Raw genomic sequence first — 25,051 nt, 5'->3', positions numbered from 1 at the left:
AGGTGTGGCTGTGAATCAAGGGATATTTTTCTCTGGTTAGATATGGTTTATGAATGTCTTGTAAAGAGACACGTCCAAAGCTTTTCTTTGAGTTGAATGTCTGATTGCAACTCCATAAATTTCATGTGAAAAAATTGCAAGTAATAAATCTAAGTAATCGTGAAAACGAATGCACAAATATACTCAAATATGATAATATTTTTGTTTTAATTTTTGAAACCAGTTCTAATATTTCTTTATCAAAATTCAGGGCTGCATATTTTTTTCCATATGCAAAGACATAGCACTGTCTTTAGCCAATGTATCAAAATGCATGAAATTATCTGTCATAACGTGAGCTTGCTACAATTTACTTTTCATTTCAAATGCTGTTATTGTCTGAAACATAGCACAGATAAAAGAGATTTCCACTCTAAGGACACACCTTTAACTCATTTAAATGAGTAGCCAAAGCCACCAAAAATGCCAACTCTGTGAGCCGTTTTTAATTTCATGTTCTGGCACAAATTTTCCTTTTGATTCCATAAGGATTTGTTTTCACTTTGCAAATCATAACATTTTTTCAGCACTTTACTTCGACTTAGCCACCTTCCTTTAGAAAAGGAAATGATGACCTCAGAATCACCACGCATACTTTTAAGGAACTCTTCAAATTGGCAATGATACAGACCCTTGGACTTTGTGAAATTCACAGCTTTGATGGCCATTTGTACAACAGTATCTATTCTTTTTGCACAGAAATTTGCTTGCTGTCTAGTCATCGAATCATAGAATGGCTTGGGTTGGAAGGGACCTCAAGGATCATTAGGTTCCACCCCGTAGCCACACGCAGGGCTGCCAGCGGTTACATCAAGATTGCCCAGAGACCTCTCCAACCTGGCCTTGATCACCTCCAGTGACAAGGAGGTCACTCAACCTCAACCTCAACCTCTCTGGCCAACCTGTTCCAGCGCCTCACCACTCTCTCAGTAAAGAACTTTCCCCTGATATCTAATTTAAATCTCCCTGCCTTTTGTTTAAAACCTTTCCCCTCTGGTCATATCACTATCATATCACTATCTACCCATATAAAAAGTTGATTTCCCTCATGTTTTGAATTCCAGAAGGCCACAATGAGGTCTCCTCATAGTCTTCTCTTTTCCAGGCTGAACAAGCCCAGTTCCTTCAGCCTATCTACATAGGAGACATGCTCCAACATAGAAGAGCTGCTGATGCAGTGATAGTTCATCAAACGTGAGATACTGGTGGCAACTGCATCATCTTCTATTAATTCTGTAAGTCCATCTTTTGTACCATCACTGGGACACCACCAGACATTTTGACAAAGGTGAAAGAAAACTGCTTTAATGTACTTTTTTTACTGTTTCATAGAAATCAATCTGTGTCTTTCAATGGCACCAAAGAAGTAATTTCTTCAGTGACATTATATTTGTTATCAATACCTCTAAGGAAAATGACAAATTGAGCTGTGTCTGTAGCACTAGCACTTTCATCTATTGTCAAAGCGTAAAATTTGAAATTATCAGCTTTACTTTCCAATTTTTTTTGATAGGTTTTCCTATTTCTTCAGTTCACCTGGCTATGGTCAGGTGATACAAACTGATTTTAGAAAAATCCCTTGTTTTTCAGGACACATTGTATCGGCCACGTTTTTCACTCATTGCTTAATAAATTCACCATCAGGAAATGGCTTTGATTTTTATGCCATCAGATTTGCTATCCCGTAAGAAGATTTTATAACAGAGTCTATTTGAGTTTTAACTTATTTTTAAATATTTTCTTGAGGTGACAGACCTTGACTCAGTTCCACTATTTTGTCTTTACAAAGCATTCCTCGATACGCATCAAATTGGCAGCATGTTTCTGCACAGGTATTTTGAAATTGTCTTTTTTCAAACCTGATGTGATTTCCTTGCAAAAGAACCATAGTGCCATATTATTTGTCAGCACTACACAGCACCCTCCCTGTGTCTCGGGGAAGGGCCGAGCTGCTCCACAGGGCAGAGCTGCCACCATGATGATGCAGCAGCAGGGCACAGGATGCAGGTTGGACATGCCTGCTGAACCCTGTACCAAAATACTGGAAGAATTACAAGCAAAAAGAACAATTCACAAGAAGAAAGTTGGTCCTCTTAAGATCACAAAAACACCGAGGATACAATTTGACTTCTGAAATTAACCACACGTGCTTTGCATGAACTTCAGCAGCAACGTTTATCCTGTGCCTCAGTTCCTGTTCTGTGAAGTGCAGGAATATTACCTGTGGGCAAAGGGAACAACTTCATTCAGTTGCCCCAGGTGTCTCACACCATCCATCTGCACCAGCACTTAGGGACACCAGGCTCTGGCAGGCCAAAACAGACAACAGTGGGACAGAGGCATAGACCCTGCCTTCACCTGAGCTTCCCAGCTGTGAACGTGGCAGCACAGGACGGCTCTATGAGAAATGCCATGCCACATCTTGGGGCTACGGTTTGATGAATTTTTGTGGGGCAACCTCGGGCTTTAATAATGCCAAGTCATGGGACAAAGTGCCACTAACTCAAACAGGAAGTAACCAACTGGGAGAAGTTTAGAAGTGTTGCAAATCACAATCAAAATGTATGCAAACAAATGGGCCGAGGGGCAAGGCCCTGCACAAGCACAAACCAAACCAGAGAACAGCAACACTTAGCTCTCCTGATAAAGAAATGGACTGGGAGTAAAGGTTTATGGGTTATGCACAGCCATACCTTCTGCTGGCAATCACTCCCATAATTTGGAATGATTTCAGCTTGCACATTAACTTGTGTGAGTTGAGAATAATACACAGCATTGTTGCTGGACACGTGAGAGCTCAGAGCGCAAGCGCAGCTCCACCATCCTCCCCCCGCCCAGGGGCAGCACAGTCACTATTAAGCAGGCTGGGAAGGAAGCGGCCACAGCAGAGCCGGCCTGCACTGTGAGGAGCCATGGCGACCTACGTGCAGCTGAACACCGGAGCCAAGATGCCCATCCTGGGGCTGGGCACCTGGAAGGTAACAGCTTGACAGAAAAGCATTCATACTCCAGAGCTCACTGGCACCAATATCACTTGCTTCTGCTCTGCCTAGCTGTGGGACTGAGCCTGTGTGAGAGAGGGGCTACAGAGTAATGGCAGGAGGAGGGATTTGAGTTTCAGAGCACTGATCTTGCGAAAAAAATAATATCAGGGAGGGCTACTTTCTGTAAGGTAGTTTTCCCATTCTTCTTTTGCTAGGAAGCAGGCTTTCAAACTGCACTGATTTGAACTTCTAAAGAAATCGTTGTTGTTTTCAGTCCCCACCAGGACAAGTGACAGCTGCAGTGATGGCTGCAATCGATGCTGGATACCGCCACTTTGATGGTGCCTATGTGTACCAGAACGAGAAGGAGGTTGGGGATGGGATCCAGCAGAAAATCAAGGAAGGCGTTGTGAAACGAGAGGACCTCTTCATTGTCAGTAAGGTAAACATCTGATGTCGTTACGTCCCAAAGGAGGGGATGGGAAATGCCCTGCCTATGCTATTCACGGAGTAGGTAGCTTAGAGTTAAGTTTCACAGTGAAGGATGAAGCGATTCCTAACATCCTTCTTGTCATTCCTGATTCAAGCTTACGCTTCACCCCATGAGGAAGGCAGTGTCCCTGCACCTCATGTTCCTGCTGGAGCTCAGAGACCACCTGCACAGCATGGGCATGGGTGAAGGGGAGCAGGAAAAGAGATGGAAGGCCAGGTAGCACTGAGAAAGTTAGAAATCAGAGACAAACTGCTCTGAGATCACATGTGCTGGTGGGTTGGTACAGAGGCACTACCGTGTGCTAATGGCACTCTCGTGATGACAAAGCACAGCAGAGCAGATAAGCGGTGCAGCACTAGTGCCTGTGGAGCACCACAGCTCTTGCCCCAGCAGTGGGGCTCACACTTGTCTCTGCATGAGGCACGTGAGGTTCTGGGCAGTGTCAGATGCCTTTATTCCCCATGGCCTTCCAAAGAAGATGGAGCATTCCTGTCATCTATGAAATGGCGCACAAAGTTTTAACCCAGGAGATCACACTGTGGCTTGGCTTTTTGTCTCCAGCTGTGGTCCACATTTCATGAAAAACATCTGGTGAAGGGAGCTTGCCAGAAAACTCTTGCCGATCTAAAACTGGATTACCTGGATCTCTATCTCATCCACTGGCCTTCAGGCTTCAAGGTACAGTAATGGCAATTCTGTTTGCTTGCTTTCTTGGGTGGCATCTTCAGAGCTGCCAGCTATGCTTTCAGCACCACTGCTGTTCCTGTCCTGAAATACCACATCTCTCTGATGCTGTCATTCTGTTCTGCTCTGGCCGTGTGACCCAGGCTCTGGAATTCTTCCCGCAAGCATAGTGTGTGCACGGTGTCCTCTGTCCCTTTGATAATGGAATTGGAAAATCTTACACCAAGCTCAGGCCTCTCAGCTGCAACAAGAAGTTATTCTGCTATCCCTCACACAACTACAGTGCGTTCATTTCAAATGTAACCTTTGCAGAATTCAGCAGAATTTCCTGCCTTTAATGGAACAGTTGATGGCAAGAAGGCCTTGACCTTCCATGAATTAAAAAGAAGAAATGGTACAATACTTCGTTATCTTATGATGAGAATTAACATGTTTGGTTTTATTTTTTTGCATATACTATTAGCTTTTGCTTCCTATACTCCTGTTTGATATCCTTACAATGCTAGCTACCCTACTGGGATTGTTACAAGCATTTTTATTCCACGCCCACAGGCTGGAGAGGATCTGTTTCCCACAGATGAGAACGGCATGGTTATACCCAGCAACACTGACCTACTACAAACATGGGAGGTAAGTTCAACCACAGAAACAGCCCAGTTTTCTCTGTCTTTCATAGTCCTTTCCACACTTTCATTGCATTCAACACTGTCAGAACTGTCCTTTCATGCATGTACATTTACTTGGAAGGAAATCAAGGAAATACAAGGTAGATGTCTGCATGCTTAGTCATTACTTCCACACTACTGATCCCTGCGTGTCTAAATCACAGTGAGTGCCAAAATCTCTTTCAGGGAAGCTGCAGACCACAGAGAAGATGGAAAAAGTTCTCAGCTTGACCATATCAACTGTCCAATGCACCACAAATCCTCAGGCAGTTCTTGAACTGCTCAAACACATTTTGCAGGAATAAAGACATTCCACGTTGTGATCTTACCTACAGCCAGGGGCACAACCTTTCAGTGCTTGTACCACAGCAAATTGTTGAGTATCATTGTCCTTTTCCTCATGCAACGTCGTGTGATTTTTCACAACGTCAAGGAGTTAGACTATGAGCTTAGAGGAGCTTGCACCCACATTTCTTCAGTGAGCATTGCTGATCTACACAGTTAATTTGTGCTTCTCATGAAAACAGGGAATCATGCCACAGAAGAGCATCTTCAAGATTCATCTTCTATACCAGATGTTGACTTTGTTCCTCTTTCTGCTAGGCCATGGAAGAGCTGGTGGATGCTGGCCTGGCAAAAGCCATTGGCATCTCCAACTTCAACCACGAGCAGATTGAAAGAATCTTGAACAAGCCAGGACTGAAATACAAGCCTGCAAACAACCAGGTAAGACGATAAGTGACCCCACGTATACCTCTTTCATTGACTATGAAGACCTGATGCGTTGAATGGGGATACGGAAAAGGAGAACAATGTGAAGAAGGCATTTATCCTTAATCCAGCTCCGTGTGCATTTCTGTGTACAAAAAGCACTGACATATTCACCATCTGTCTTTCACTTAGATGAACCAGAGTTTGCAAATGCAGACGTAGTTCTTTCAGAAACATACTTTCTGGAAGGATAAAGAAAAGATTGCTAAGTTAAACCTCTGCAGACAACTGTGTAAAAAATTTACACAGTAATAGGTTTTCAAGAGAAAATGAAGGACATGTTGTCACCCAAGACATTACTCCATTTGTGCAAAAGGCAGACTCTAACTGCTTTCGGTGTTAATTATTGGCACACAGCAATATCACAATGGTTCTGCCACCATCATCCTCTGCACTCTTGTGTTTCCAGATTGAATGCCATCCATACCTGATCCAGGAGAAGCTGATCAACTACTGCCAATCCAAAGGGATTGCTGTGACAGCCTATAGTCCCTTTGGCTCTCCTGACAGACCATGGTAAGATCACTGGCATTTTGCAAGGGAGCTGGCATGAATTTTGCTTGAACTACTCCTTCTGGAACTCCATTAATCATTATCCATTATCAAGATGCAGATCTGTTGCTATGCTGGCTGTTCCTATGGAGGTTTCTTGCCACTGATCTTCTTTTTTTTTGTGTAGGGCTAAGCCAGAGGATCCTTCTCTTCTGGATGACCCCAAGATTAAAGAGATTGCAGCCAAGCACAACAAAACAGCAGCACAGGTATGTGGGAGCCGGATGGTGGGTTCTGCTTCCTGTAATACAGTCGTTAAAAAAATTACACCTGAGGAACAGATAAAGCCTAAATCCATTATCAGCAAGCTGTAGCACTCCTCTGATTATTCCCTTACAATACAGATTGTTCCTTGTATGGCCTGCAATATGGCAATTGTTTCTTTTGCCATCAACCAAGAAAAGATTCTTGTCCATCTTCAGGCATCCTTTCTCACTACAAGTCCTGTTACAGAAAATGAATTGCAGAATTGTAGAATTGTTTGTGTTGGAAGAGACTCTTAACGGTCATCTAGTCCAACCCAACTGCACTGAACAGAGACATCTACAGCTAGGTCAGCCTGAGGCAGCCTGATTGTGAATGTCTCCAAAGACCAGGAATATACCATGTTTCTGGACAACCACTTCCAGTGTTCAATACCCTTACTATAAAAAAAAAAATTCTCCTTATACCCGATCAAAATTGCTCATCCTTTTAGTTTGAAATCATTTTGAAGTTTTGCTTAAATTACTGAAAGTCCAGGTAAGAAAGAAAATAACTGACTATCCCAAAAGCAGATTGGAGATGAAGGCTCCCAAGTGGAGATCTACCATTTAGCCCTTTGCTCTTCAGGAAGAGCTACACAGGCCACAGGACAGGAATGACTTGGCAGGCATCTCTACAAAAGTGGCTGCAGCTCAGGCAAACTGCTGTTAAACACACTCAGTTTCTATGGCAACACCTCCACCTGTCTTCTCTCCGATTCAGTGGTCTCTTCCTGCAGGTTCTCCTTCGCTTCCACATCCAGAGAAATGTGATTGTGATCCCCAAGTCTGTCACACCACAGCGCATTGTGGAGAACTTCAAGGTGGGTGATTACAAGTGACCTGGCATCTTCTCATTGCAGAGCAAACACAGATCCTTTCTCAGCCTTCCCAAGCCCTTCTCAGAAAAGAACACAGGGCTTTTTCTATTTGCCAGTTTACCTCTACTAAAGGATTATTCTGAGCAGTCTTGGAGGCCAAGAACAGTAACACATCAGAAAAACCTGACATAGAATATACAGTGCTCATAAAGAAGTTCTTGTGTTCATTAAAAGTGCAGTCCCCTATATCTTAAGTCAGCAGTCCATGACATAAAATGGATCCGCCTCTATGAATCTGCTGTCTCAGCCTATCTTCTTCACCCTGCTCCATTTCTTTCAAAGAGGTGATTTCTAGCTTTTTCTCTTGCTAGGTCTTTGACTTTGAATTGTCTAAAGAGGAGATGGCAACTCTACTCAGCTTCAACAGGCACTGGAGGATGGGTGTAGTGAGCCAGTAAGTGACATCGATTCTTTACTTTCAAGTCTTACCTTTTGAATTATCTCTACAGTGTGGTTTCTGCCAGAGCTGCTAGGCAGCATGAAATTCAATTATTGACAAAATTTACTAATTCAAATAATAGAAGATTCGTCCAAAAATACTTTTGCAAAAGACAGGTAAATATACTCATTTTGAAATCAAAGGAAAGAAACAGCAGACCACAAACTCATTTTCAATTCAGTTTCCGGGGAACTCTCTAATTTCAACTACAAAAGACGGGTTCTCACGGATCATTATGTCTTTGTCCACATTAGAAAAATTAGGATGCATATCTTCACATGTTCTTCCGGCAATTGCACAATTCAGATCATGGAGTCATAAAATCACAGAATCACAGAATCATAGACTTATAGAATGGCTTGGGTTGGAAGAGATATTAAAGATCACCCAGTTCCAAATTCCTCGCTATTGGCTGAGATGCCAGCCACTTCATCAGGTTGCCCAAGGCCCCTTAAAATTCCCCTTTCGTGGTTCCTCCATGCGCTGAACACACCTCAATCTTACACATGCTTTAGCCATTAAAAGTACCTTCTCTTTTTGATTTCTTTCAGGGCCAGAACACACAAGGAGTACCCTTTCCATGCAGAATACTGATGCTGTTTGTAACCAGGCCTTCTCTAGACCCCTGGTGTTTCATGTGCCTCTCCCCTAGCTTTAAGCACCTTATATAGTTTTCTTACTGCATCTGCCTTGTTGCTGCCAGTGAAGTCATAGGACATTTATTCCATTGATTTTGTCTGAGTTCATTCTTTGGAAGATGGAAAGAGAAGTGTTCAGTAGAATAAATTGTGGGATGTAATATTTTTCTGCTTATCAGAAGAGAGGAGGATTACTGGAGTATCTGGCAGAACTGCTCAGCAGAAAATGAGGACAGTTTGAACACTTGAACCACTATTCAGCAAGTGCCTTCAGTCTTGCATCAACACAAACCAGAGGCTGAGAATCCACAAGAATTAAAAGACATCCACCATTGCATGAGAAGTCTCCCATATTTTAAATACAAGTAACTTATAGTGTGAAATCATTACTGGCTGAAATGTTGGCGCATGGATGATGGGTTGGATCATTTTTTTTAGAAATTAAATGAAATCTCTATGAATTTACCCTTCTTTCTTTTTTGAGCATTGGCATAGGGGAAGGGAAACGATAAAGCCGTTGAGGGCCAGGTAACACAAGATGTCATCCTAACTCCAATGTGGTGTTAGGAAGCATCATTCCTTTATTCTTCACAATACATTCCAAGCAACTTTACAAACAAGTGCATGCTCTCAGAGTTCGGGTTCTACATTTAAACAGTTAAGACATACATGTGCATTACTTGGGGGAACATATTTATTCTTTTCCAAGATCTCATTAATATATGCTAATGTCCCTCTGGCCATGCACAGTAGCATCTAAGGTGGTCACATGCCCACTTACCTTTTCCCTTTTTTCCACCATGAGCTTCATCACTGAGACTTTTGGTTGACTTTTAGCTTTTTTTTCCCAATTTGGCAAATTTCCATGCCTTGTTAGGCTATAATGAGCAACTTTCAAAATAATCTATGTGAAAATTCAAGGAAAACATCCTTGCACCTAGTTTAATGCAAACATAAGTAGCCTATTAATGACTCCAGTGCTTCTTGTGAAGCAGAATTAAGAGAAAGCAAGGCTGTTCACACACCAAGCAAAGTTGAAATGGAAAGTTTTAGAACTAGCACTCATTGATTCCTTTTGCTAAACTAATATATTGGTCCTTAAACTAATATACTGATAGCTATTGCTAAACAAACCAGCCTATATCCACCCCTCCTTTTCTTTTGAGGGTTATGATGTTTATATCTTAATCCTTACCATCTTTGACCTTCACCTTAAGGGACACATTCCCAACATTGAATCATACAACAAACAAGGATACACACAACTCCTACCTACACTATCCCTACAAGTAACTTGTTAACCAATCCAATCTGGGAAGCCAGGAGTCATTTTGGTTAAAAAAAAAGGTCAGTTAAGCTCCAGCTTACATCATCCTGGCTTACTTTATACAGCATTTCAGCTTGGTGCCATATCTTACATATATCTCTTTCTATTCTAACATTCTGATCTACATAAAAACAGCAACTAGCATTTACTCATTATTGTGCAATTTATAGCATATCTAAAGTCATTCTATTTTGCAATACTTCTTTGGCTAAGATTTGAACTTCTCTAAGGGAAATAACAGTGCCCAATGTTTTATTTTCTAGGTGCTTCATAATAGCTGAGATGTTAACTATAGCCTTTTGTAATTCTGCAGCTTCTAGAGAGGGAATTAACCACCTGATGAATGACTGAAAACAACTAGGCCTTCCTACTAATGGATCATTTACTATCACCTTTGGCATTATTATTCAGAAAGTACAGGTTCAAGTACACCTTGGGGATAATATCTTCCAGCCCTGATTTCCACATAATCATTACCATCCTTTTCCTTCACCTGATACTCATCGCTTTGAGGGGCACAGCGCAAATACCTGTCTCAACTGGGATAGCAGATGGCTAGAAATACTAGATAGGTGGTGTTTCCTTCTTTGTGTAATAAAGCGTGAATTTCTCCACACAAAAAAAAGGAGATTTTGAGATGGGTACAATGTCAGAAACAGTGCAAAAATTATCACTACTCACCTTTCTACAAGAGAATAAAAGTGGGCAAGCTCACCAGTTCTTTTTCCATTTTCATGAAGGGAAACAAGGAACATCAGGAATAATGCATTCAGGCATTTCCCTCAGATGCCAGCACACTCATTCCAAGGTTGTGCTTGCTTTGTGTAACTGAAGGTAGAAAATGTAGAACCATCTGGGTTCTGTGCTATTTTTTTGCAAAAGAATGCTCTCTAGCCTGCACAAATAACTGGAAAAAATTGGAAGTGAAAACAACAAATAGGCAACTCCACAATTCATAAGAAGAAGGATGGTCCTCTTAAGATTCTGAAAAAACTGAGGACCTACTTTGACTTCCCAACTACACCACGTGCGCTCTGCAGGAATTCAGCAGTGACTTTGGCTCTGCATCTGGCTTCCCACTCTCTGAATTACGGATAAAATCATCACTGGGCCAAGGGAATGACTTCCTCCTCTGTATACCTGTTTCACGTGTCTCTAACCATTCATGTGCACCAGCACAGGACTGCTCTGTGAGCTGTTCCACACCACGCCTTAGGGCTCCAGTTTGCTGAATCTTTATAGTTCAACCTCTGGCTTTATTAATGCCAAATCATGGGACAAAGTGCCACTGTAACTCAAACAGGCGGTAACCAACAGGGCAAACTTCAGAAGTGTGTTGCCAACCACTAGCAAGATACATGCCTGCAGCTGTGCACAAGGGCAAGACCCTGCACAAGCAAAGACCTGCCAGGCACAGCTACCCTAGCCACCCTTATAGAAAAGAACAGACTGGGAAGAAAAGTTCATGGATTGCGCCCTGGGCTGACAATCACTTGCCACTTTTGATTTCAGCTTACACATTAACTTGTGTGAACTGAGATTAAAATGCAGCCCTGTTGCTGGACACGTGAGAACTCAAACACACATGCAGTTCCAACATCCTCCCCCACCCAGGGGCAGCACAGTCACTATTAAGCAGGCTGGGTAGGAAGCGGCCACAGCAGAGGCAGCTTGAGAAGCCATGGCGACCTACGTGCAGCTGAACACTGGAGCCAAGATGCCCATCCTGGGGCTGGGCACCTGGAAGGTAACAGCTTGACAGAAAAGCACTCGTACTCCAGAGCTCCCTGGCACTGAGATCACTTGCTTCTGTTCTGCCTGGTTGTGGGACTGTTCCTGTGTGAGAGAGGGGCTATGGAGAAGTGGATGGAGGTGGTCTTCCAGTTCTGGAGCACTGATCTTGGGAAATAAATAAATCAGAGATGATTACTTTCTATAAGGTGGTGTTCTCATTTTTGTTTTTCCATCAATTCGGAGTTAGCCTTGACATACCTGAAATAGTCTGGCAATTGGACTCAAGGTTCTTTGTAGGACCCTACCAACTGGAACTATTCTACCCGAGTTGTCATCACATGATCCTTGCCACAGGTACGTAATTCTTTGAAGCCTCTCCCCAAAAAAGCCAGGCTCAGGAGAAAAAGAACACACTGGTGTTTTGTCCTCTTTCTTATTGGAGATGCCTTCTTACTGTCCAAACAGCTGAACTTGCCAAGCTTTCACAGACATGCAGAGCACATCCTGTTGATGCCACCAACTCACCCTGGCATCGCTCCAGTACAAAATCTGATTGATTCTGGCAGTTCCTACTCCAAGAGGTAATTCCTTGTTTCTGAGAACGGTAATGCTGGTGTTAACATAGCGCCAGGAAAACACAAGCTTGGGTACCTTGTGAATACAAAGAAGAGTAGAAGCAAACTGTCACTTTAACTTGTCTTCAGGCTCTCTCTGGGAAGCATCACAGTCAAGGCAAGATGTGTCCTTTTGCATTTTTCACTTGGAAGGAATTGCAAACAGAGGATAAAATACATATGCTGAGTTGTGTAGCTGTACTGAAATCACATGCTGCTGAGGATAGTTGATGTTCCGGAAACAAAACAGGAGCAAGACTAAAAACTCATCACCTTTTCTACCTTCAATTATTACAGAAAACAAAAAGGACCTGACTGTCTCCTTTGGGAGAGGCACCCAGAGAAAAACAGGCTGGTGCATTCCTTGAATAAATTCTCCAAGTACAAGGAAGTGGTGAAGTCTCCAAAGCTGTCTTAACATACCACTGTGGAGCACTTTCCAAATCCTGCTGACAAATCAAGCATTTTTAAACTACACCATGACCTCTCCAGCAGAAAGACATCTCGTCTTTCCAACTCTTTCAAGTAAGTTGCCAATGTAAAACTACAGGCCCTGAAAACAGGGACGGCGTGATCACTGTGACACCCAGAAACACTCACTGTTTTTCTGCAGCTTTAAAAACATATTACAAAATCAAATCGTCTCCCAGCATCCAAAACAAACTCTTTTTTAACACTGTTTTCCTGAACTCTTCCTGAGCACCAGTCCTTCCCCCTCGACGCGAGCTGCGCAGAGGCAAAACCCCGTCACACACTCACCCCATCCAACCAGCACACAGCGGCACCACGCAGGAAGGCGGAGCGCTCCGGGGCGGGGCGGCAGGAGGCAGCGCCCACAGCGGGGCCGGGCTTAAAGGCCTCGGCGGGGGGTGGCTGTTTTCGTTTCGAGCATGGCGACCTGTCTGCGCCTGGGCACCACGGCCAGAATCCCCATGGTGGGGTTGGGCACCTGGAAGGTAATGGGACTCCCGCGGCTTGCAGGGAGGTGGCCCGGCGCTCGGCAGTGTCGCCCGTTCTGGGTCCGGGTCGCTGAGCCGCCTCTGCCGAGCTGAAGCCCTCCTAGCCGGCAGCTGCTGCGGCCTCTGGGCAGCAGCGTGGGGAAGGGCTGCGATCTGGCTCTGCGGGGCTTCTGCTGGACAAAGCTGGGACACGCACGGGGAACAGCAGGTGGATGGCTGGAGGCTGGCTCTGGCCCTGGTGCTTCCGCATGCTGTGTGTACAGGCTTAAAAAAGTGTTTTGGAAGAATTCTTTCTTTCATTGTTTCTCTGCCTGCTTCAGAAACAGTATGTAAGGGTCCCAAACAGTAACGTATCATACCCTTATCTTGTCCAGGCTCCACCGGGTAAGGTGGAATCTGCAGTGATGGCTGCAATCGATGCTGGATACCGCCACTTTGACTGTGCCTATGTGTACCAGAATGAGAAGGAGGTTGGGGATGCAATCCAGCAGAAAATCAAGGAAGGCGTTGTGAAACGAGAGGACCTCTTCATTGTCAGTAAGGTAAACGCCCAATGGAGAGATTTGGAATACTTGACCAGTGATATTGCTGTAGTAAAAAAAAAAAAAAAAAAAACTTGGAGCATTCTTAAGCAGTGTTATGTCTACTGATATTGATTCTGTTGTTGTAGCTGTTGGATAGGAACGTGAGTTCTTTGAGGTCTGAACAGAGAAAAGAGTCATAACTGCTGACAGCTTACTTCTCCAGTTAGCCAGATAGTACTGAATGAAGTCAGACTGATTTTATTCCCCTGGAAATTCAATAACACCTGGAGCACCATTCATTTGTGTGGCTTTTCATGGAATTACCTACTATGTTCAGTGCAGAAGTTCCAGGCATAGTCATATCTGACAGGTATCTGTCTTCATTTTTGAAGCCATCTACTGCAAGGGCAGGCCCTCTGTAAAAGGGAATAGCATAGGTGGTGTTAAAACTGAGAAACAGGATTCTTTGTATATGATCATATTCACATGCTACTCTTGCCATCATGATGTGGTCCAGCTCACAGAGGAAGCTCCATTTTAAGAGCAATAGGTTAGTGTAATTCCACATTGCCTTCCAAAGAAGGAGTGCTTTTATCTAATGCAGGAGAACACTGGAAAACTTTAACCCAGGAGGTCATGGTGTGGCTTGTCTTTTTGTCTCCAGTTGTGGTGCACATTCTTTGAAAAGCCTCTGGTGAAAGGAGCTTGCCAGAAGACACTTGCCAGCCTGAAACTGGATTACCTGGACCTCTATCTCATGCACTGGCCTTTTGGGTTCAAGGTATGGTAATGGGGATGCACGTGGTTTTTTTTTTTTTCATGATCACTGCTTTTGAAGACTTACATGGCTTTATAGCCCAATAATTGCTAGCACTGAGGAAAAACCCTTGATCTTTATCCTTGAGAATGCTACTTGCATGCCCCTCTTATCATAGGTTGTGACAGACTTAAAACTAGAGACGGATCTCCCAGCTGCAAGCACTAGCTAGGCTCTTCTCCCTCTCTTTTACAAATCCAGAATATGTTTCTCTGAAAATCATGTTTTGTGGAGAGCAGGCTAAATTTTGCTGCCTGACAGGTTTTTTCTCTGCGTGTTACAGAATCAAATCTAGAGAATGTTTCTGTTTTCCATTTCTGCTTTCAAACACAGAGTCCTTAGTTCAGTATAGACTGAGTTAACCTTTGCTGTAGGAGCCTTACTGTTGTTCCACAAACCCTGCATTGCAAAAGGGGTGACTTCTGTAGAGCTGAAGTCTTTCAGACTGATGTCCGAGTTTGATTATTTCTAGTCTTACCTTCTCCTTCCTGCTACAGTGTGAGTGGTCTCCATCCTACCTGTTGCTTCTGAATTGCTTAACTTCATGTTCTATTTTAGCTTTGTTAACAAAGCCATAAAAATAAAACTCTCCTTGCAGTAGCAGCAAACTCAGTTGTTAGACGCAGTTTAGTCTTGCTGTCTTGACACAGCTTGCTCTCAAAGGCTCTTCTGACATTCCTGGCATGATAACAGCATTCTTGAGCTTTGCCATGGATGAACTGTCACAGTACGTAATATGTCTTTTCAACAGATTTGGTTTAGTATTGGCCAAAGCTATGTATTGCCTTTATCAAAAACTAAGTCCTGTGATGCACTTCTGGGGGGGGTGGAAAAATCAGTTCTTCCTAAATGGGTGGAAAAAAGAATACCACATGAAGTGATACATATGAATTTCTTACCCTGATCTGGATCTGAGTGTTTTCTTTCCCCGGAGGTGTTTAGGTGAGTCATTGCTTTGAGGAGCCCAGCAGAAATATCTGCCTTGATTGGCCAGAAATACCTCCAATTACTCACTTAATGCAGAAAGGAAGAAATAACTTTAAAAAGAATTGGTATTCTTGACTGCACCAGAAGTTTAAGTTATCTTGGTCCTGAGCTGTCACTGTCTTAGACAAACTTCTCAACAGAGTTTTCAAGCATTTTCTTTCTTGCTGACAGGCAGGAGAGGACCTGTTTCCCACAGATGACAAAGGCATGTCTATACCCAGCAATGCTGATATTCTGCAAACATGGGAGGTAAGCTTAGCCACAGTGACAGTCATATCTTCTGTCCTGAGCACTGATATTTCAGTAGTCACAGTGTGGTTCCTGCATGGATGCAGATTTCTTTTGAAAGAATGTACAGAAGTAAATTCACATTACTCCCAGGGGAGCTGCACAACAATCTGAAGTTGAAATAGTTCTTTGCTTGACCATGACAATTGTACAGTTGTTCTCATGCAGTTCTTGAACTACTCAAGTACATGTATTTTGTAGAAATAAAAACAATTTAGGTTATAATCTTGCCATCATCCTAGAGTATAGCTCTCCAGTGCTATCACAGTAGTAGATTATAGACTGGTGATATACTTTTCCTTGTGTAATTCAGCATGAATTTCTCAGTCATAAAAAAGATTTTTGGGCTTGGCTGGAAGACAATGAAAGACAGAGTGCAAAAATTACCAGTACCCACTCTTCCCCAAGAGAGTTAAGGTGGGCAATCCTACCAGTTATTTCTCCCTTCTTGTGAAGGGAAACAAGGAACATCAGGAAGAATGTGTTCAGGTCCTGTCTTGCATCTCCATGATGCAAGTAACTTTGCTGCTCTTTCTGTTAGGCCATGGAAGAGCTGGTGGATGCTGGTCTGGTAAAAGCCATTGGCATCTCCAACTTCAACCATGAGCAGACTGAAAGACTCTTGAACAAGCCAGGACTGAAACACAAGCCTGCAAACAACCAGGTAAGCTGCTAATAGTGAATAGCTTTCAGGAATTACAGTGATCTAATTCCAGTTGCATGAGGATATGCAAAAAGGAAGAACAAAGTGGACTATCACAGTATGTATTTCAATTCCCACTGTACTGGGTACTAAAAGGACTGAGAAACTTCTTCTCATCTTGCTGTGGCACTGCTTACAGATATAGGAATATTTGTGAAACATTCTTTCTGAGTGATAAAAGAACATATATGTGAGCTGTGATTATGTAATCAAGGATTTTTATGAAAGTTCTTAGAACAAAATTCAAAAATGTATATAAGGACTCAGTATAAAAATTAGTGCCCTACAGAATTATGGGTTTGTATTATCCCACAGCCCACCTGCAGGCAAAGATGAAGGCAGCCTATAATTAGGAAACTTAAGATTTAGGGAGGGGGAAAAAATCTCTGGAGCGTTACTGTAGTTCTGCAACTACCTGTCTGCTCCTGTGTTGGCAGATCGAGTGTCACCCATACCTTACCCAGGAGAAGCTTATCAACTATTGCCAATCCAAAGGGATCACTGTGACAGCATATTGTCCCCTCGGACGACCTGAAAGGTAATTTATAAATGGGTTAGCATGGCTTAAGTTCAAAACTTTCAGGCTAACTGAGAGAGAAATGGTGCAGGTGTGTGTATATAAAATATGCAGTAGTTAATTACTTCTGGTAGAAACCTTTTAGAGTGCTCTTTGCCATTTCTTCTTTCTCTCTGTAGGGCCACACCAGAGGAGCCTGCCATTTTGGATAACCCCAAGATTAAAGAGATTGCAGCAAAGCACAACAAAACCCCGGCACAGGTAGGTGGGCACGAGAAAATAACATCCATTAAGGAAAATATACAGGGTATATACCCTCTTTCAGGTCTATGTGTTCCCAGTGAACCATAGTGGTTCCCAGTGATGTTAACAAGCAATATTGCAGTCTGCATAGCAGCCATCCTGCATATGCTGGAAGAAATTCTTTGGCCCTCAAATGAAGATTCTTGAGCCATCTTCAATTGCTATGTCCCCTCTCAGGCCCTGTTGCAGAGAGTGAAAGCTTGCATAAATTACTGAATGTCTAGATGGTAAGAAAAGGAACTCATTATCTCAAAACTGGATGGGAAAGGAGACTTCCCATTGGGGCTCTTCATCCTTTGCTCTTCAGGAAGCACTATCTAAACCACAAGAACAGGAATTAATTTGAAGTTCATCTCTATGTAAGTGCCTGTACCTCAAATGAAAACAGCTGTTGACCGCTCAGCTTCTGTGGCAAAAGCACCTGTCCTCTCTCTGTGGTCTCTTTTCCTGCAGGTTCTCCTTCGCTTCCACATCCAGAGAAATGTGATTGTGATCCCCAAGTCTGTCACACCACAACGCATTGTAGAGAACTTTAAGGTGAGTGATTACAAGTGACCCTTCCCCTGCAGAGTAAGCAGGGATCCTTTCTCAGCCTTCCCAAGTCCTCCTCAGACAAGAGCATAGGCCTTTTTCTGTCTGCATTTTTATTTGTACTGAGGGCTAAGTGAAGTCTGAAGTGAAAACTACAACTGCAGAAGAGAGGTTGACAGAGGTCTTGGATAACACTACTGGTCATCTTTACATGATCTCCTATTCTGCAGAAAGTGGATGAATTGGCCTGCAGGGCTTGCTTGGAGCACAAATGCAGTAGTATGCCAAAGAAGATTATATAGCATAAGCAGTGTTAAGAATCCTGATACTATTCCTCTAACTGCTAAGTTGCTGGTATTTTCCTGATGTTGGACATCAGGATTTTAGAAGAAACATAAATATATTGGAATACTGAAATCTTCCAAATCTTTATTTAGAACGGGAAAGAAATGCATCTTCAACAAATAGTGTTGCAGAATGCATCTAAGTATATATGAAGCTTCTTGCAACAGCCAGTATATTTAGCTGCAACTTTAGGGTTTTTTGTTTTTTGTTTAATTCTTTCTGTCATGGGCATCCAAGCAGGCTCTTCCTTTCCCTCCCTCCCCCCCCACCCCCCCAAACATCATGAAGTCATTCATAACAAACATCCCTTCCCCTGTGGACTTACTCTTCTGTGAGCTTTTCTGTCAGTCTGATTTGTTCAATGAGATGATTTCCAGCTGTTTTTCCTTGTTAGGTGTTTGACTTTGAACTGACTAAAGAAGAGATGGCAACTATTCTCAGCCTAAACAGAAACTGGAGAATCTGTGAAATGGTCACGTAAGTGACAGCTTGTTTCTCTCAAATTCTTAATTTTTCAATGCTCTTTACAAGTATCTGTGAGTTCCTAATATAGGAATGTTCTAGTTAGTAACTTTTGGTTATGTCCATATTAGAGAAGTGAAGCAATTAGCAAGTTTTAAACTCATTTTTTTTCTTGTTGAGATTATAGTAAACTGATGTCAGCTTCTGTGGAGCTAGCTAGTGGCAGGCAGAATGAGCTATCACTTGCAAATATGCGCCATGGAAGCACGTACCTAGACAAAGCTTTAGTTTGAAGGTCAGTAACTGCTGTCTTGTCAGCATTTATTTTACCTATAGAGTAATCACTCATCTTTGTCTTCCTTCAGGTGCAGAAACCACAAGGAGTATCCTTTCAATGCTGAATACTGAGAATAGCTTTATCCTGACCTCCTGTAGGGTCTAATGAGTTTCTACCACTACCTACAGTGATCCACTATGCACCTTGTACACTGTATCTATCCTGACAGCAAAGAGACTTTCTTTGGTAGAACAAAACAGTAAAGTTGCTCTGAAGAACAAAATGCAGACTACAATAACTGGCTGTAATAATTCTTTACTCATTAGGTACTTGTCTTTACCTGGCTGAAATGGCAAAACAGAACATTAAAAATTTATCTAGAAACTGATTTATATTCTTTTATTTTTAATCTTGTCTAACATCAACACTACTTAAGACTGCTAGGTAATGATATCTGAGCACCGAATTGTTCTGAAAGAATAAGCTATGTAATCATTGTGTGGAGATGAAAGACAATTATTCACTTCTAGAACACAACCCAAAGCTTTTTCTTGAAGTGAAGAATGTCTGATCTACATGCATTGTGGCTTTATTGCAGTTGCATTCTTTACCAGCCCAAACTGAACTGTGACTTGTTTGTATGCTTTCAAAAATAAAGAAGCTTTACTACTAATGGCTTGGAAGCTCTTGTCTAATGTGGAAAAACTAGTAAACTACTGTTGTGTTTTAAAAATATCATCTGAAACAATTGTGCATTTTAAACTATGTCATAGGAGTACTAAGATTTTCATCTTGCTCAAGTATTTAATATCTAAGTATGATACACTTTAGTTGATGGAACAAGGCAGATGGCAGCACCAGATGTGGCATACCATAGTATGGGCTGTGTATCAAGAAGCACCAGGAGACCATAACTGAAAGCTGCTGGAAGGCTGTATGGTGCTACTATTGCAAACTGATTTAGCTAGCAGCCTGTGCTGGCATTTATCTATGATTAACAGAGAATGTATAGAGAGGGGAGGCAGTGTTACCTAATATTGAATAGCAGTTTCACCTCGCACCCTCTACTTCAAAGTGCTGATATTTAGCTGCTGCCTAAAGCCTGACACGCTCAACTGCAATAAGTGTCATGTTCCCTTCAGGCTGTGACAGCACAATAACTGGGACAGGCCTGATTTAACTAGTGTTGTGTAAGAGTAAAGCTTTCCCTGGAAAATCTTCCCCGATGGAGGAGGATGCAGAACAGGATGGTGTGTCACTGAGCAGTACTAAGAGCTAGCAGGTGTTGCGACAGCATGGTATTTCAAAGGTCTTTGGTTGTAGTATGCCTTGGGCTAATTGATTCAGAGCATACTGAGTATTACTTAAAAGAATTAGAATTTACAAGGGAGTAATGCATGGCCTTTTGTTTCTATGGGATTTGTCTTTTATTTATTTAAAGACTTCCACATTTGAAACACCACACTCATCATACTTGTTCTTTCCAGAGCCATCTGCATGTAATGGCCATCAATTCCCCTAGCATAATGCTCATTGAGAAAACCACATCATGCTTTGCCCTACAGCCACTGGAGAGCAGCCATCCCTCAGAAGAGACCTGTAGTAAGAGACTAGGCAGTCTCCTGCACGTTCTCCTTAGCTTCCAGATCAAGGGAAATATGATTGCAATCAAAGTCTGTCATGCCACAGCGTATTGTGAAGAACTTTGAGGTGAGTTATTATGAGTGATACGGCATCCTACAACCTACAAGCAGGGATCCTCTCTCAGTCTTCCCAAACTCTCAGGGAAAAGGAGTGGCAGATCCCCTAATTATCCCATACAGTTTGATACAGAAAAATTATTTTGATAGGTGATATTAATTCCTCTCTTTCTAGGGAAAAAAACTCACAGAATATTGCAGAATACTGAAGATGGTCTCATCGTATCTTCATTTGGAACTTGGTCTAGCATTCTTTGTATCAATTTATCTAGCTTTCTTACTGCATCTGTCTTCCTGCTACAAATGAAATCACAGGGTATATGATCAGGGATTGTCTGTTGCTGTCATTCCTGGAGTTTTTTGCTGGCAAGAAAGACATGGTATTTGTTGGAAAAACAAATTGTGAGTTGTAATAAGTCCTTGGCCTTGTATGGAATTACTGAGGAAGAAGCAGGGAGAGACTTTGAAACACAAAGACTTGTACTCACTTTTGTATTGTATTTAGCACAACAGGCTAAAGAGGATAAAAGTCTCTTATGAGGAATATGAAGCAAAGATCAAATTTCTGATGATAAAGGAGACAACCAAGGATTTCACCACTTCAAAATTGAACACCAAAAGGTGCTCTCTCTCTCTTAATTTGTATTGTGCATCTGTTCCCCTCATCTCTCACATTGCATTTATCCCTCTCTTATATTTTTCATATGCAGAAAACAAGGATGTATGATGAGCAGCAGGATAATCGGGCTTGCGTTTACATGCATACGGGTGTAAAAACATGATTGGTGATCGTGGTGTTTGCTGCATATAGTTCCTTCAACAGATGCTTCAGATGATTGCTATCCGTGGGATTCTACCCTCCCGTCCCCGTTCAGAGCCACCCTGCCCTTCAGCTCTCTGTCCCGCTCCCGTGAGGAGCGCGTTCCCGCCGCGGGCAGCAGAGGGCGGCCGTTCTCCACAGGAGCCGCCCCGGCCTGCCTCACTCCCGCCGCCTCTTCGGCTTCGGAGCACGGCGTCCGTGCAGATGGCCGCTGTCGCCCTCCTTTATTTCACTGATATATATCCCACATCCTATAACAACATTAACTGAGCTCAGCTCCTTCCCCTGTGCTAGATCTGCGATGTGTTTTCTGTCCCACTGCATCATCAGCTCCCTGTTCCTATGTAACATCCATAAATCCCAGCACAACAGGTGGGAGCTGGAGGACTTCAATCCTCTTGGAAGGCCAGCCACACCACTGGTACCCCAACATCATCCTTCATCATGCTGCCAGCCTCACACTGCCGTTTGGCATGCACCCCTCAGCACAAACACGTCCTTGCCCTCCTCCAACTTATCAGGCAGTACCAGAGGGGTGTCACCCAGCCCTCACAGCTTCTGACCCACAGCCTCAGTTATCACAGTTTTTCAGGGGCCTTTCCCCCTCACTTGAGAACACAATCCAGTGGTCCAAACAACTGCAATTATTTCCTTCTTCCTCCCAGTCCTTCTGCAGGCATATCTCACCTGTGGGATGAGCAGGATTAGTGCTCCGCATAGCCCTTCACTAGCAGATCCCATAGCACTCGTCTCTTGTGCAGGGCAGCACTTGCAAGCAGCAGAGTCCTAACTGCCCAGAGTTCTGCTCTCTTCTCCCATAGCAAAAGCCATACCCCATGTGCACCAGCTTCCCAGTGTAGGAGTGGAATGTTGTTTCTGCATTAGATAGTAAGAAGGGGGAATTGATCTGAAGAAGTAGAGCACAATGTATTTGTATTTTGTAAGAGCTGATGTGAAAAAGTAGAAATACCATATATGTTAGTAACATGCTTTAGAAATGTAGTTTCTGAATTATGTGATTAATTCTTGCTTGCAAAACTGCAATAGTTTTTAAATGTTCCAAATAATATAGGTATAGTATTATGGACTAGAAAGCGTATTGTAGGGCTATTCTGTTCGGATAACAGACCTTCAGCAAAAGAAAAACAGACTTAGCAAACATCAAAGAAGCCAGGGCTTCTACACAAGGCTGGATTGCCTTGCTCTGTGGTAGGTTGGGATGCAACAGGCAGGCATCAAGATACTCCCCCCTATCCTCCTTCTAAGATTATCTCTATGCAAGGACGAGCAGCTGTCCAGAAACAATGACCGAGTGTTGAATGAGCAAGGGTGAGAAGTTAACTAATTAGCAATATATGCTTAGCTAGCAAAAATTTACATTTACCCAGTATCCGTATGTTTAGTTGAGCGTTGAGAAGACTGCGAACCTGAAGTACTCAGCCAATGAGGAACCAGGGGAGAAAGAGATAAGCATCAAGTAATAGGGCATAAAAGATGTAATGCTGTTTTCTGCGCGCCCTCCTACTTGCAGGAGGTCCACCATTGCAATTGCGAATAAAATCTGCCTTATCAGAGATCCAAATAATTTATCAGGATGGTATATTTCCAACATCAGCACAGCCACAGCTGCCAGTGTCCAGCAGTTCACTGTGAGCAAAGAGCTGCTGAGAGTGCACTCACACACTGGATACACACATGCACTCTCCTCTCTACAGGTCTACATAATGATTGCAGCTGGTTGTGCCTGAAAGAGCTTTCCTTTTATGTCAGCACAAGACCTATTTCTCCCCCAGGGTGTTATAGTCCTGTTCTGAGTTGGTCACTCAATGGCCTGATGCACAGTCCCAGACTGGCCAATTCAGCACTACTAACTGCCTGCTTCTGACCAATGCCCCCCTCCCTTCACCTTGAACATTTATTTGTGCCTGTTATCCCATGGTGTCCCCAGGTTCCTCCTTTCTCTGACTTTGCACACCATTTGTACTTAATCTCTGACCACCTTCACACATCACCCTGTATTCTCAGGACTGAAATCATGGCTCCCGCCAGAGCCCTGGAGTCTCTCCTGTCTAGGAGACAGCAGAACTGAGACTTGCACATGCTCTCTAACAACAACCATCCCCAGCAGAACAGTCTTATCTCAGGGAAATTTTAAACTCGCTTATTGCCTATTGTATACAAGCTTCTGATTACTGATTTGAGTACTAAGGAGAGTGAAAAAGAAGACCAAAAGAAAAACACAAATGCTCAGTACGTACCTTTCCTTCTCCTTTTCCATCCTCTCAGCCAAGCACTCACACTCTCCTGCCCTAAGTCTCTGCTTCCCCAGATGTATGAGCTACATCATGGTCCCTCTCATAAGGTAAGGTCAACTTGGGCAGGAAGATAGCTGCCCAAGGCCTCCAATCCATCACCCATCCTTCATGCTGTGTCTTAGCACCCCTGATCCAGCACAGCCAGGCTGCTGTGAGCCCCCTCCTCCAATGTGTGGGGATATCCTTATCAAGTCGTAATATGGCAGGTCACATCAGCCCATCCTGCTGGCCAGAGCTCCACCACCCCAAAGGTTTTAGAGCTGGGCTGAACCAGTTCTGAGCAGCCCAGGGGCAGCTCACAGTCTTGTCCAACCCTGCGCCCACAGTGTTTCCTCAGCATTTGGCTTGTCACCCACATCTCTTTCAACCACATGCAGCACCTACGGTCAACAGGTGAGACAGAAGACAAAAAGCCTCATTAATTCTGAGCAAACTGGAAAGCAACCGCAAATTGCTCCTGGCTCAGAGTTAACTCATTGCACGAAAGAGGCCAAGGTCTTGTACAGCTACGTTTGGTGGAGACCCACAGATCTACAGCCCATCTTAACAACACCCGGAGCTGAAATGAACCACCTCACAAGATAAACACTGTAAAGGCTCCAAGCAAGGAAGAAGTTCCCACTGCTGTCAGTGAGTTCACTTTTGCTGTGATTCCAGCCTGCTGCCTACGTGCTGTCACCTCAGGACACTGGCTTCAGCTGTGTTTGTATCACCAACACCCACAGCTGCAGACCCTTACCAGCTGAGGGCATTGTACCTCATGACCCTGCCACCCCCTTCCTTTTCCTTTAATCAGTGCTGGTGAAGGCTGTCTCCACAAGGACAGACCCACTCCCGTTACTTTGGGCCCAGCTCTTTGCAGATACCAAACACTGCTGTTCTCTGAATTCACCATCTGTGGTGAAATTACTATCCCTAAATGCAAAGTTAGCAAAACAGACTGCGAAACTCGTGATACTACATATCCTGTTTCATGAGAAACCTCGTGCACAGAACAAAAGAAAATGAAAACCCTTCCTCCCACTCGCAGCCCCACATCTGCAGCACTCTCTGTGCAAAAACAACCAGGCACATCACCAAGGACAGCCTACAAGATTTGCCCGTGACACAGGGCTGCACTTCTTCTTCCCCAAGGCCTCACTACTACGTGACACACAGCCTTGGGGAAAAACAAGCAACCAGGATGGGGACAGAGCTGCCCATCGGGTCAACCAAGAGTAAAGCAAAATGCAGAACCTCTGCATGAAGTCTTATGAGAGACAACATCCCTCCTTCCAGAAACCACCAGGGAAAAAACAAACTGAATGGTGAATGATAAGCACGCAGTTATATAAGCACCCTGCGATCCAAGGGAAAACACATCACATCCTGCCGGGAACGGCTGAGAGCGCTGACACAAACCAGGAGGGACATTAAAGAGGAAAACCAATTACCTTAGCT

At 43.4% G+C, this 25,051-nt stretch overlaps 2 protein-coding genes and 1 long non-coding RNA gene across 4 annotated transcripts; 2 read left to right on the top strand and 1 right to left on the bottom strand.

Moving 5' to 3' along the window:
• Positions 1-2,857: 2,857 nt before the first annotated feature.
• On the top strand, positions 2,858-8,853 carry LOC100545973 (aldo-keto reductase family 1 member B1). The gene is made up of 10 exons (XM_085230728.1): positions 2,858-3,017; positions 3,298-3,465; positions 4,078-4,194; positions 4,753-4,830; positions 5,469-5,591; positions 6,046-6,152; positions 6,316-6,397; positions 7,171-7,254; positions 7,623-7,705; positions 8,302-8,853. The coding sequence occupies exons 1-10, from the start codon at positions 2,952-2,954 to the stop codon at positions 8,342-8,344; spliced, it is 951 nt and encodes a 316-aa protein (XP_085086854.1). The 5' UTR covers positions 2,858-2,951; the 3' UTR covers positions 8,345-8,853.
• LOC146545353 (uncharacterized) lies at positions 8,544-12,946 on the bottom strand. Its single transcript, XR_014885035.1, has 2 exons — positions 12,823-12,946; positions 8,544-12,100 (listed from the first exon to the last, which is right to left on the bottom strand). It is a non-coding gene; the product is annotated as an uncharacterized LOC146545353 (long non-coding RNA).
• On the top strand, positions 12,858-19,449 carry LOC116216167 (aldo-keto reductase family 1 member B10-like). 2 transcript variants are annotated; one of them, XM_010713873.4, is made up of 10 exons: positions 12,858-13,019; positions 13,397-13,564; positions 14,211-14,327; positions 15,522-15,599; positions 16,180-16,302; positions 16,779-16,879; positions 17,038-17,119; positions 17,615-17,698; positions 18,432-18,514; positions 18,865-19,449. In XM_010713873.4, the coding sequence occupies exons 1-10, from the start codon at positions 12,954-12,956 to the stop codon at positions 18,905-18,907; spliced, it is 945 nt and encodes a 314-aa protein (XP_010712175.1). In that variant the 5' UTR covers positions 12,858-12,953; the 3' UTR covers positions 18,908-19,449. The 2 variants fall into 2 exon arrangements, 1 of the variants encoding a protein (XP_010712175.1); XR_014885009.1 differs by lacking the exons at positions 18,432-18,514; positions 18,865-19,449 and adding an exon at positions 17,339-17,520 and having other exon boundaries at positions 17,615-17,696.
• Positions 19,450-25,051: the final 5,602 nt, after the last annotated feature.

This window comes from Meleagris gallopavo, chromosome 1 (assembly GCF_905368555.1).
Source record: "Meleagris gallopavo chromosome 1, MGAL_WU_HG_1.1, whole genome shotgun sequence".
Lineage (NCBI taxonomy): Eukaryota > Metazoa > Chordata > Aves > Galliformes > Phasianidae > Meleagris > Meleagris gallopavo.
The sequence above is the reverse complement of the archived record's forward strand: the minus strand, read 5'-3'. Positions and strand labels throughout refer to the sequence as shown.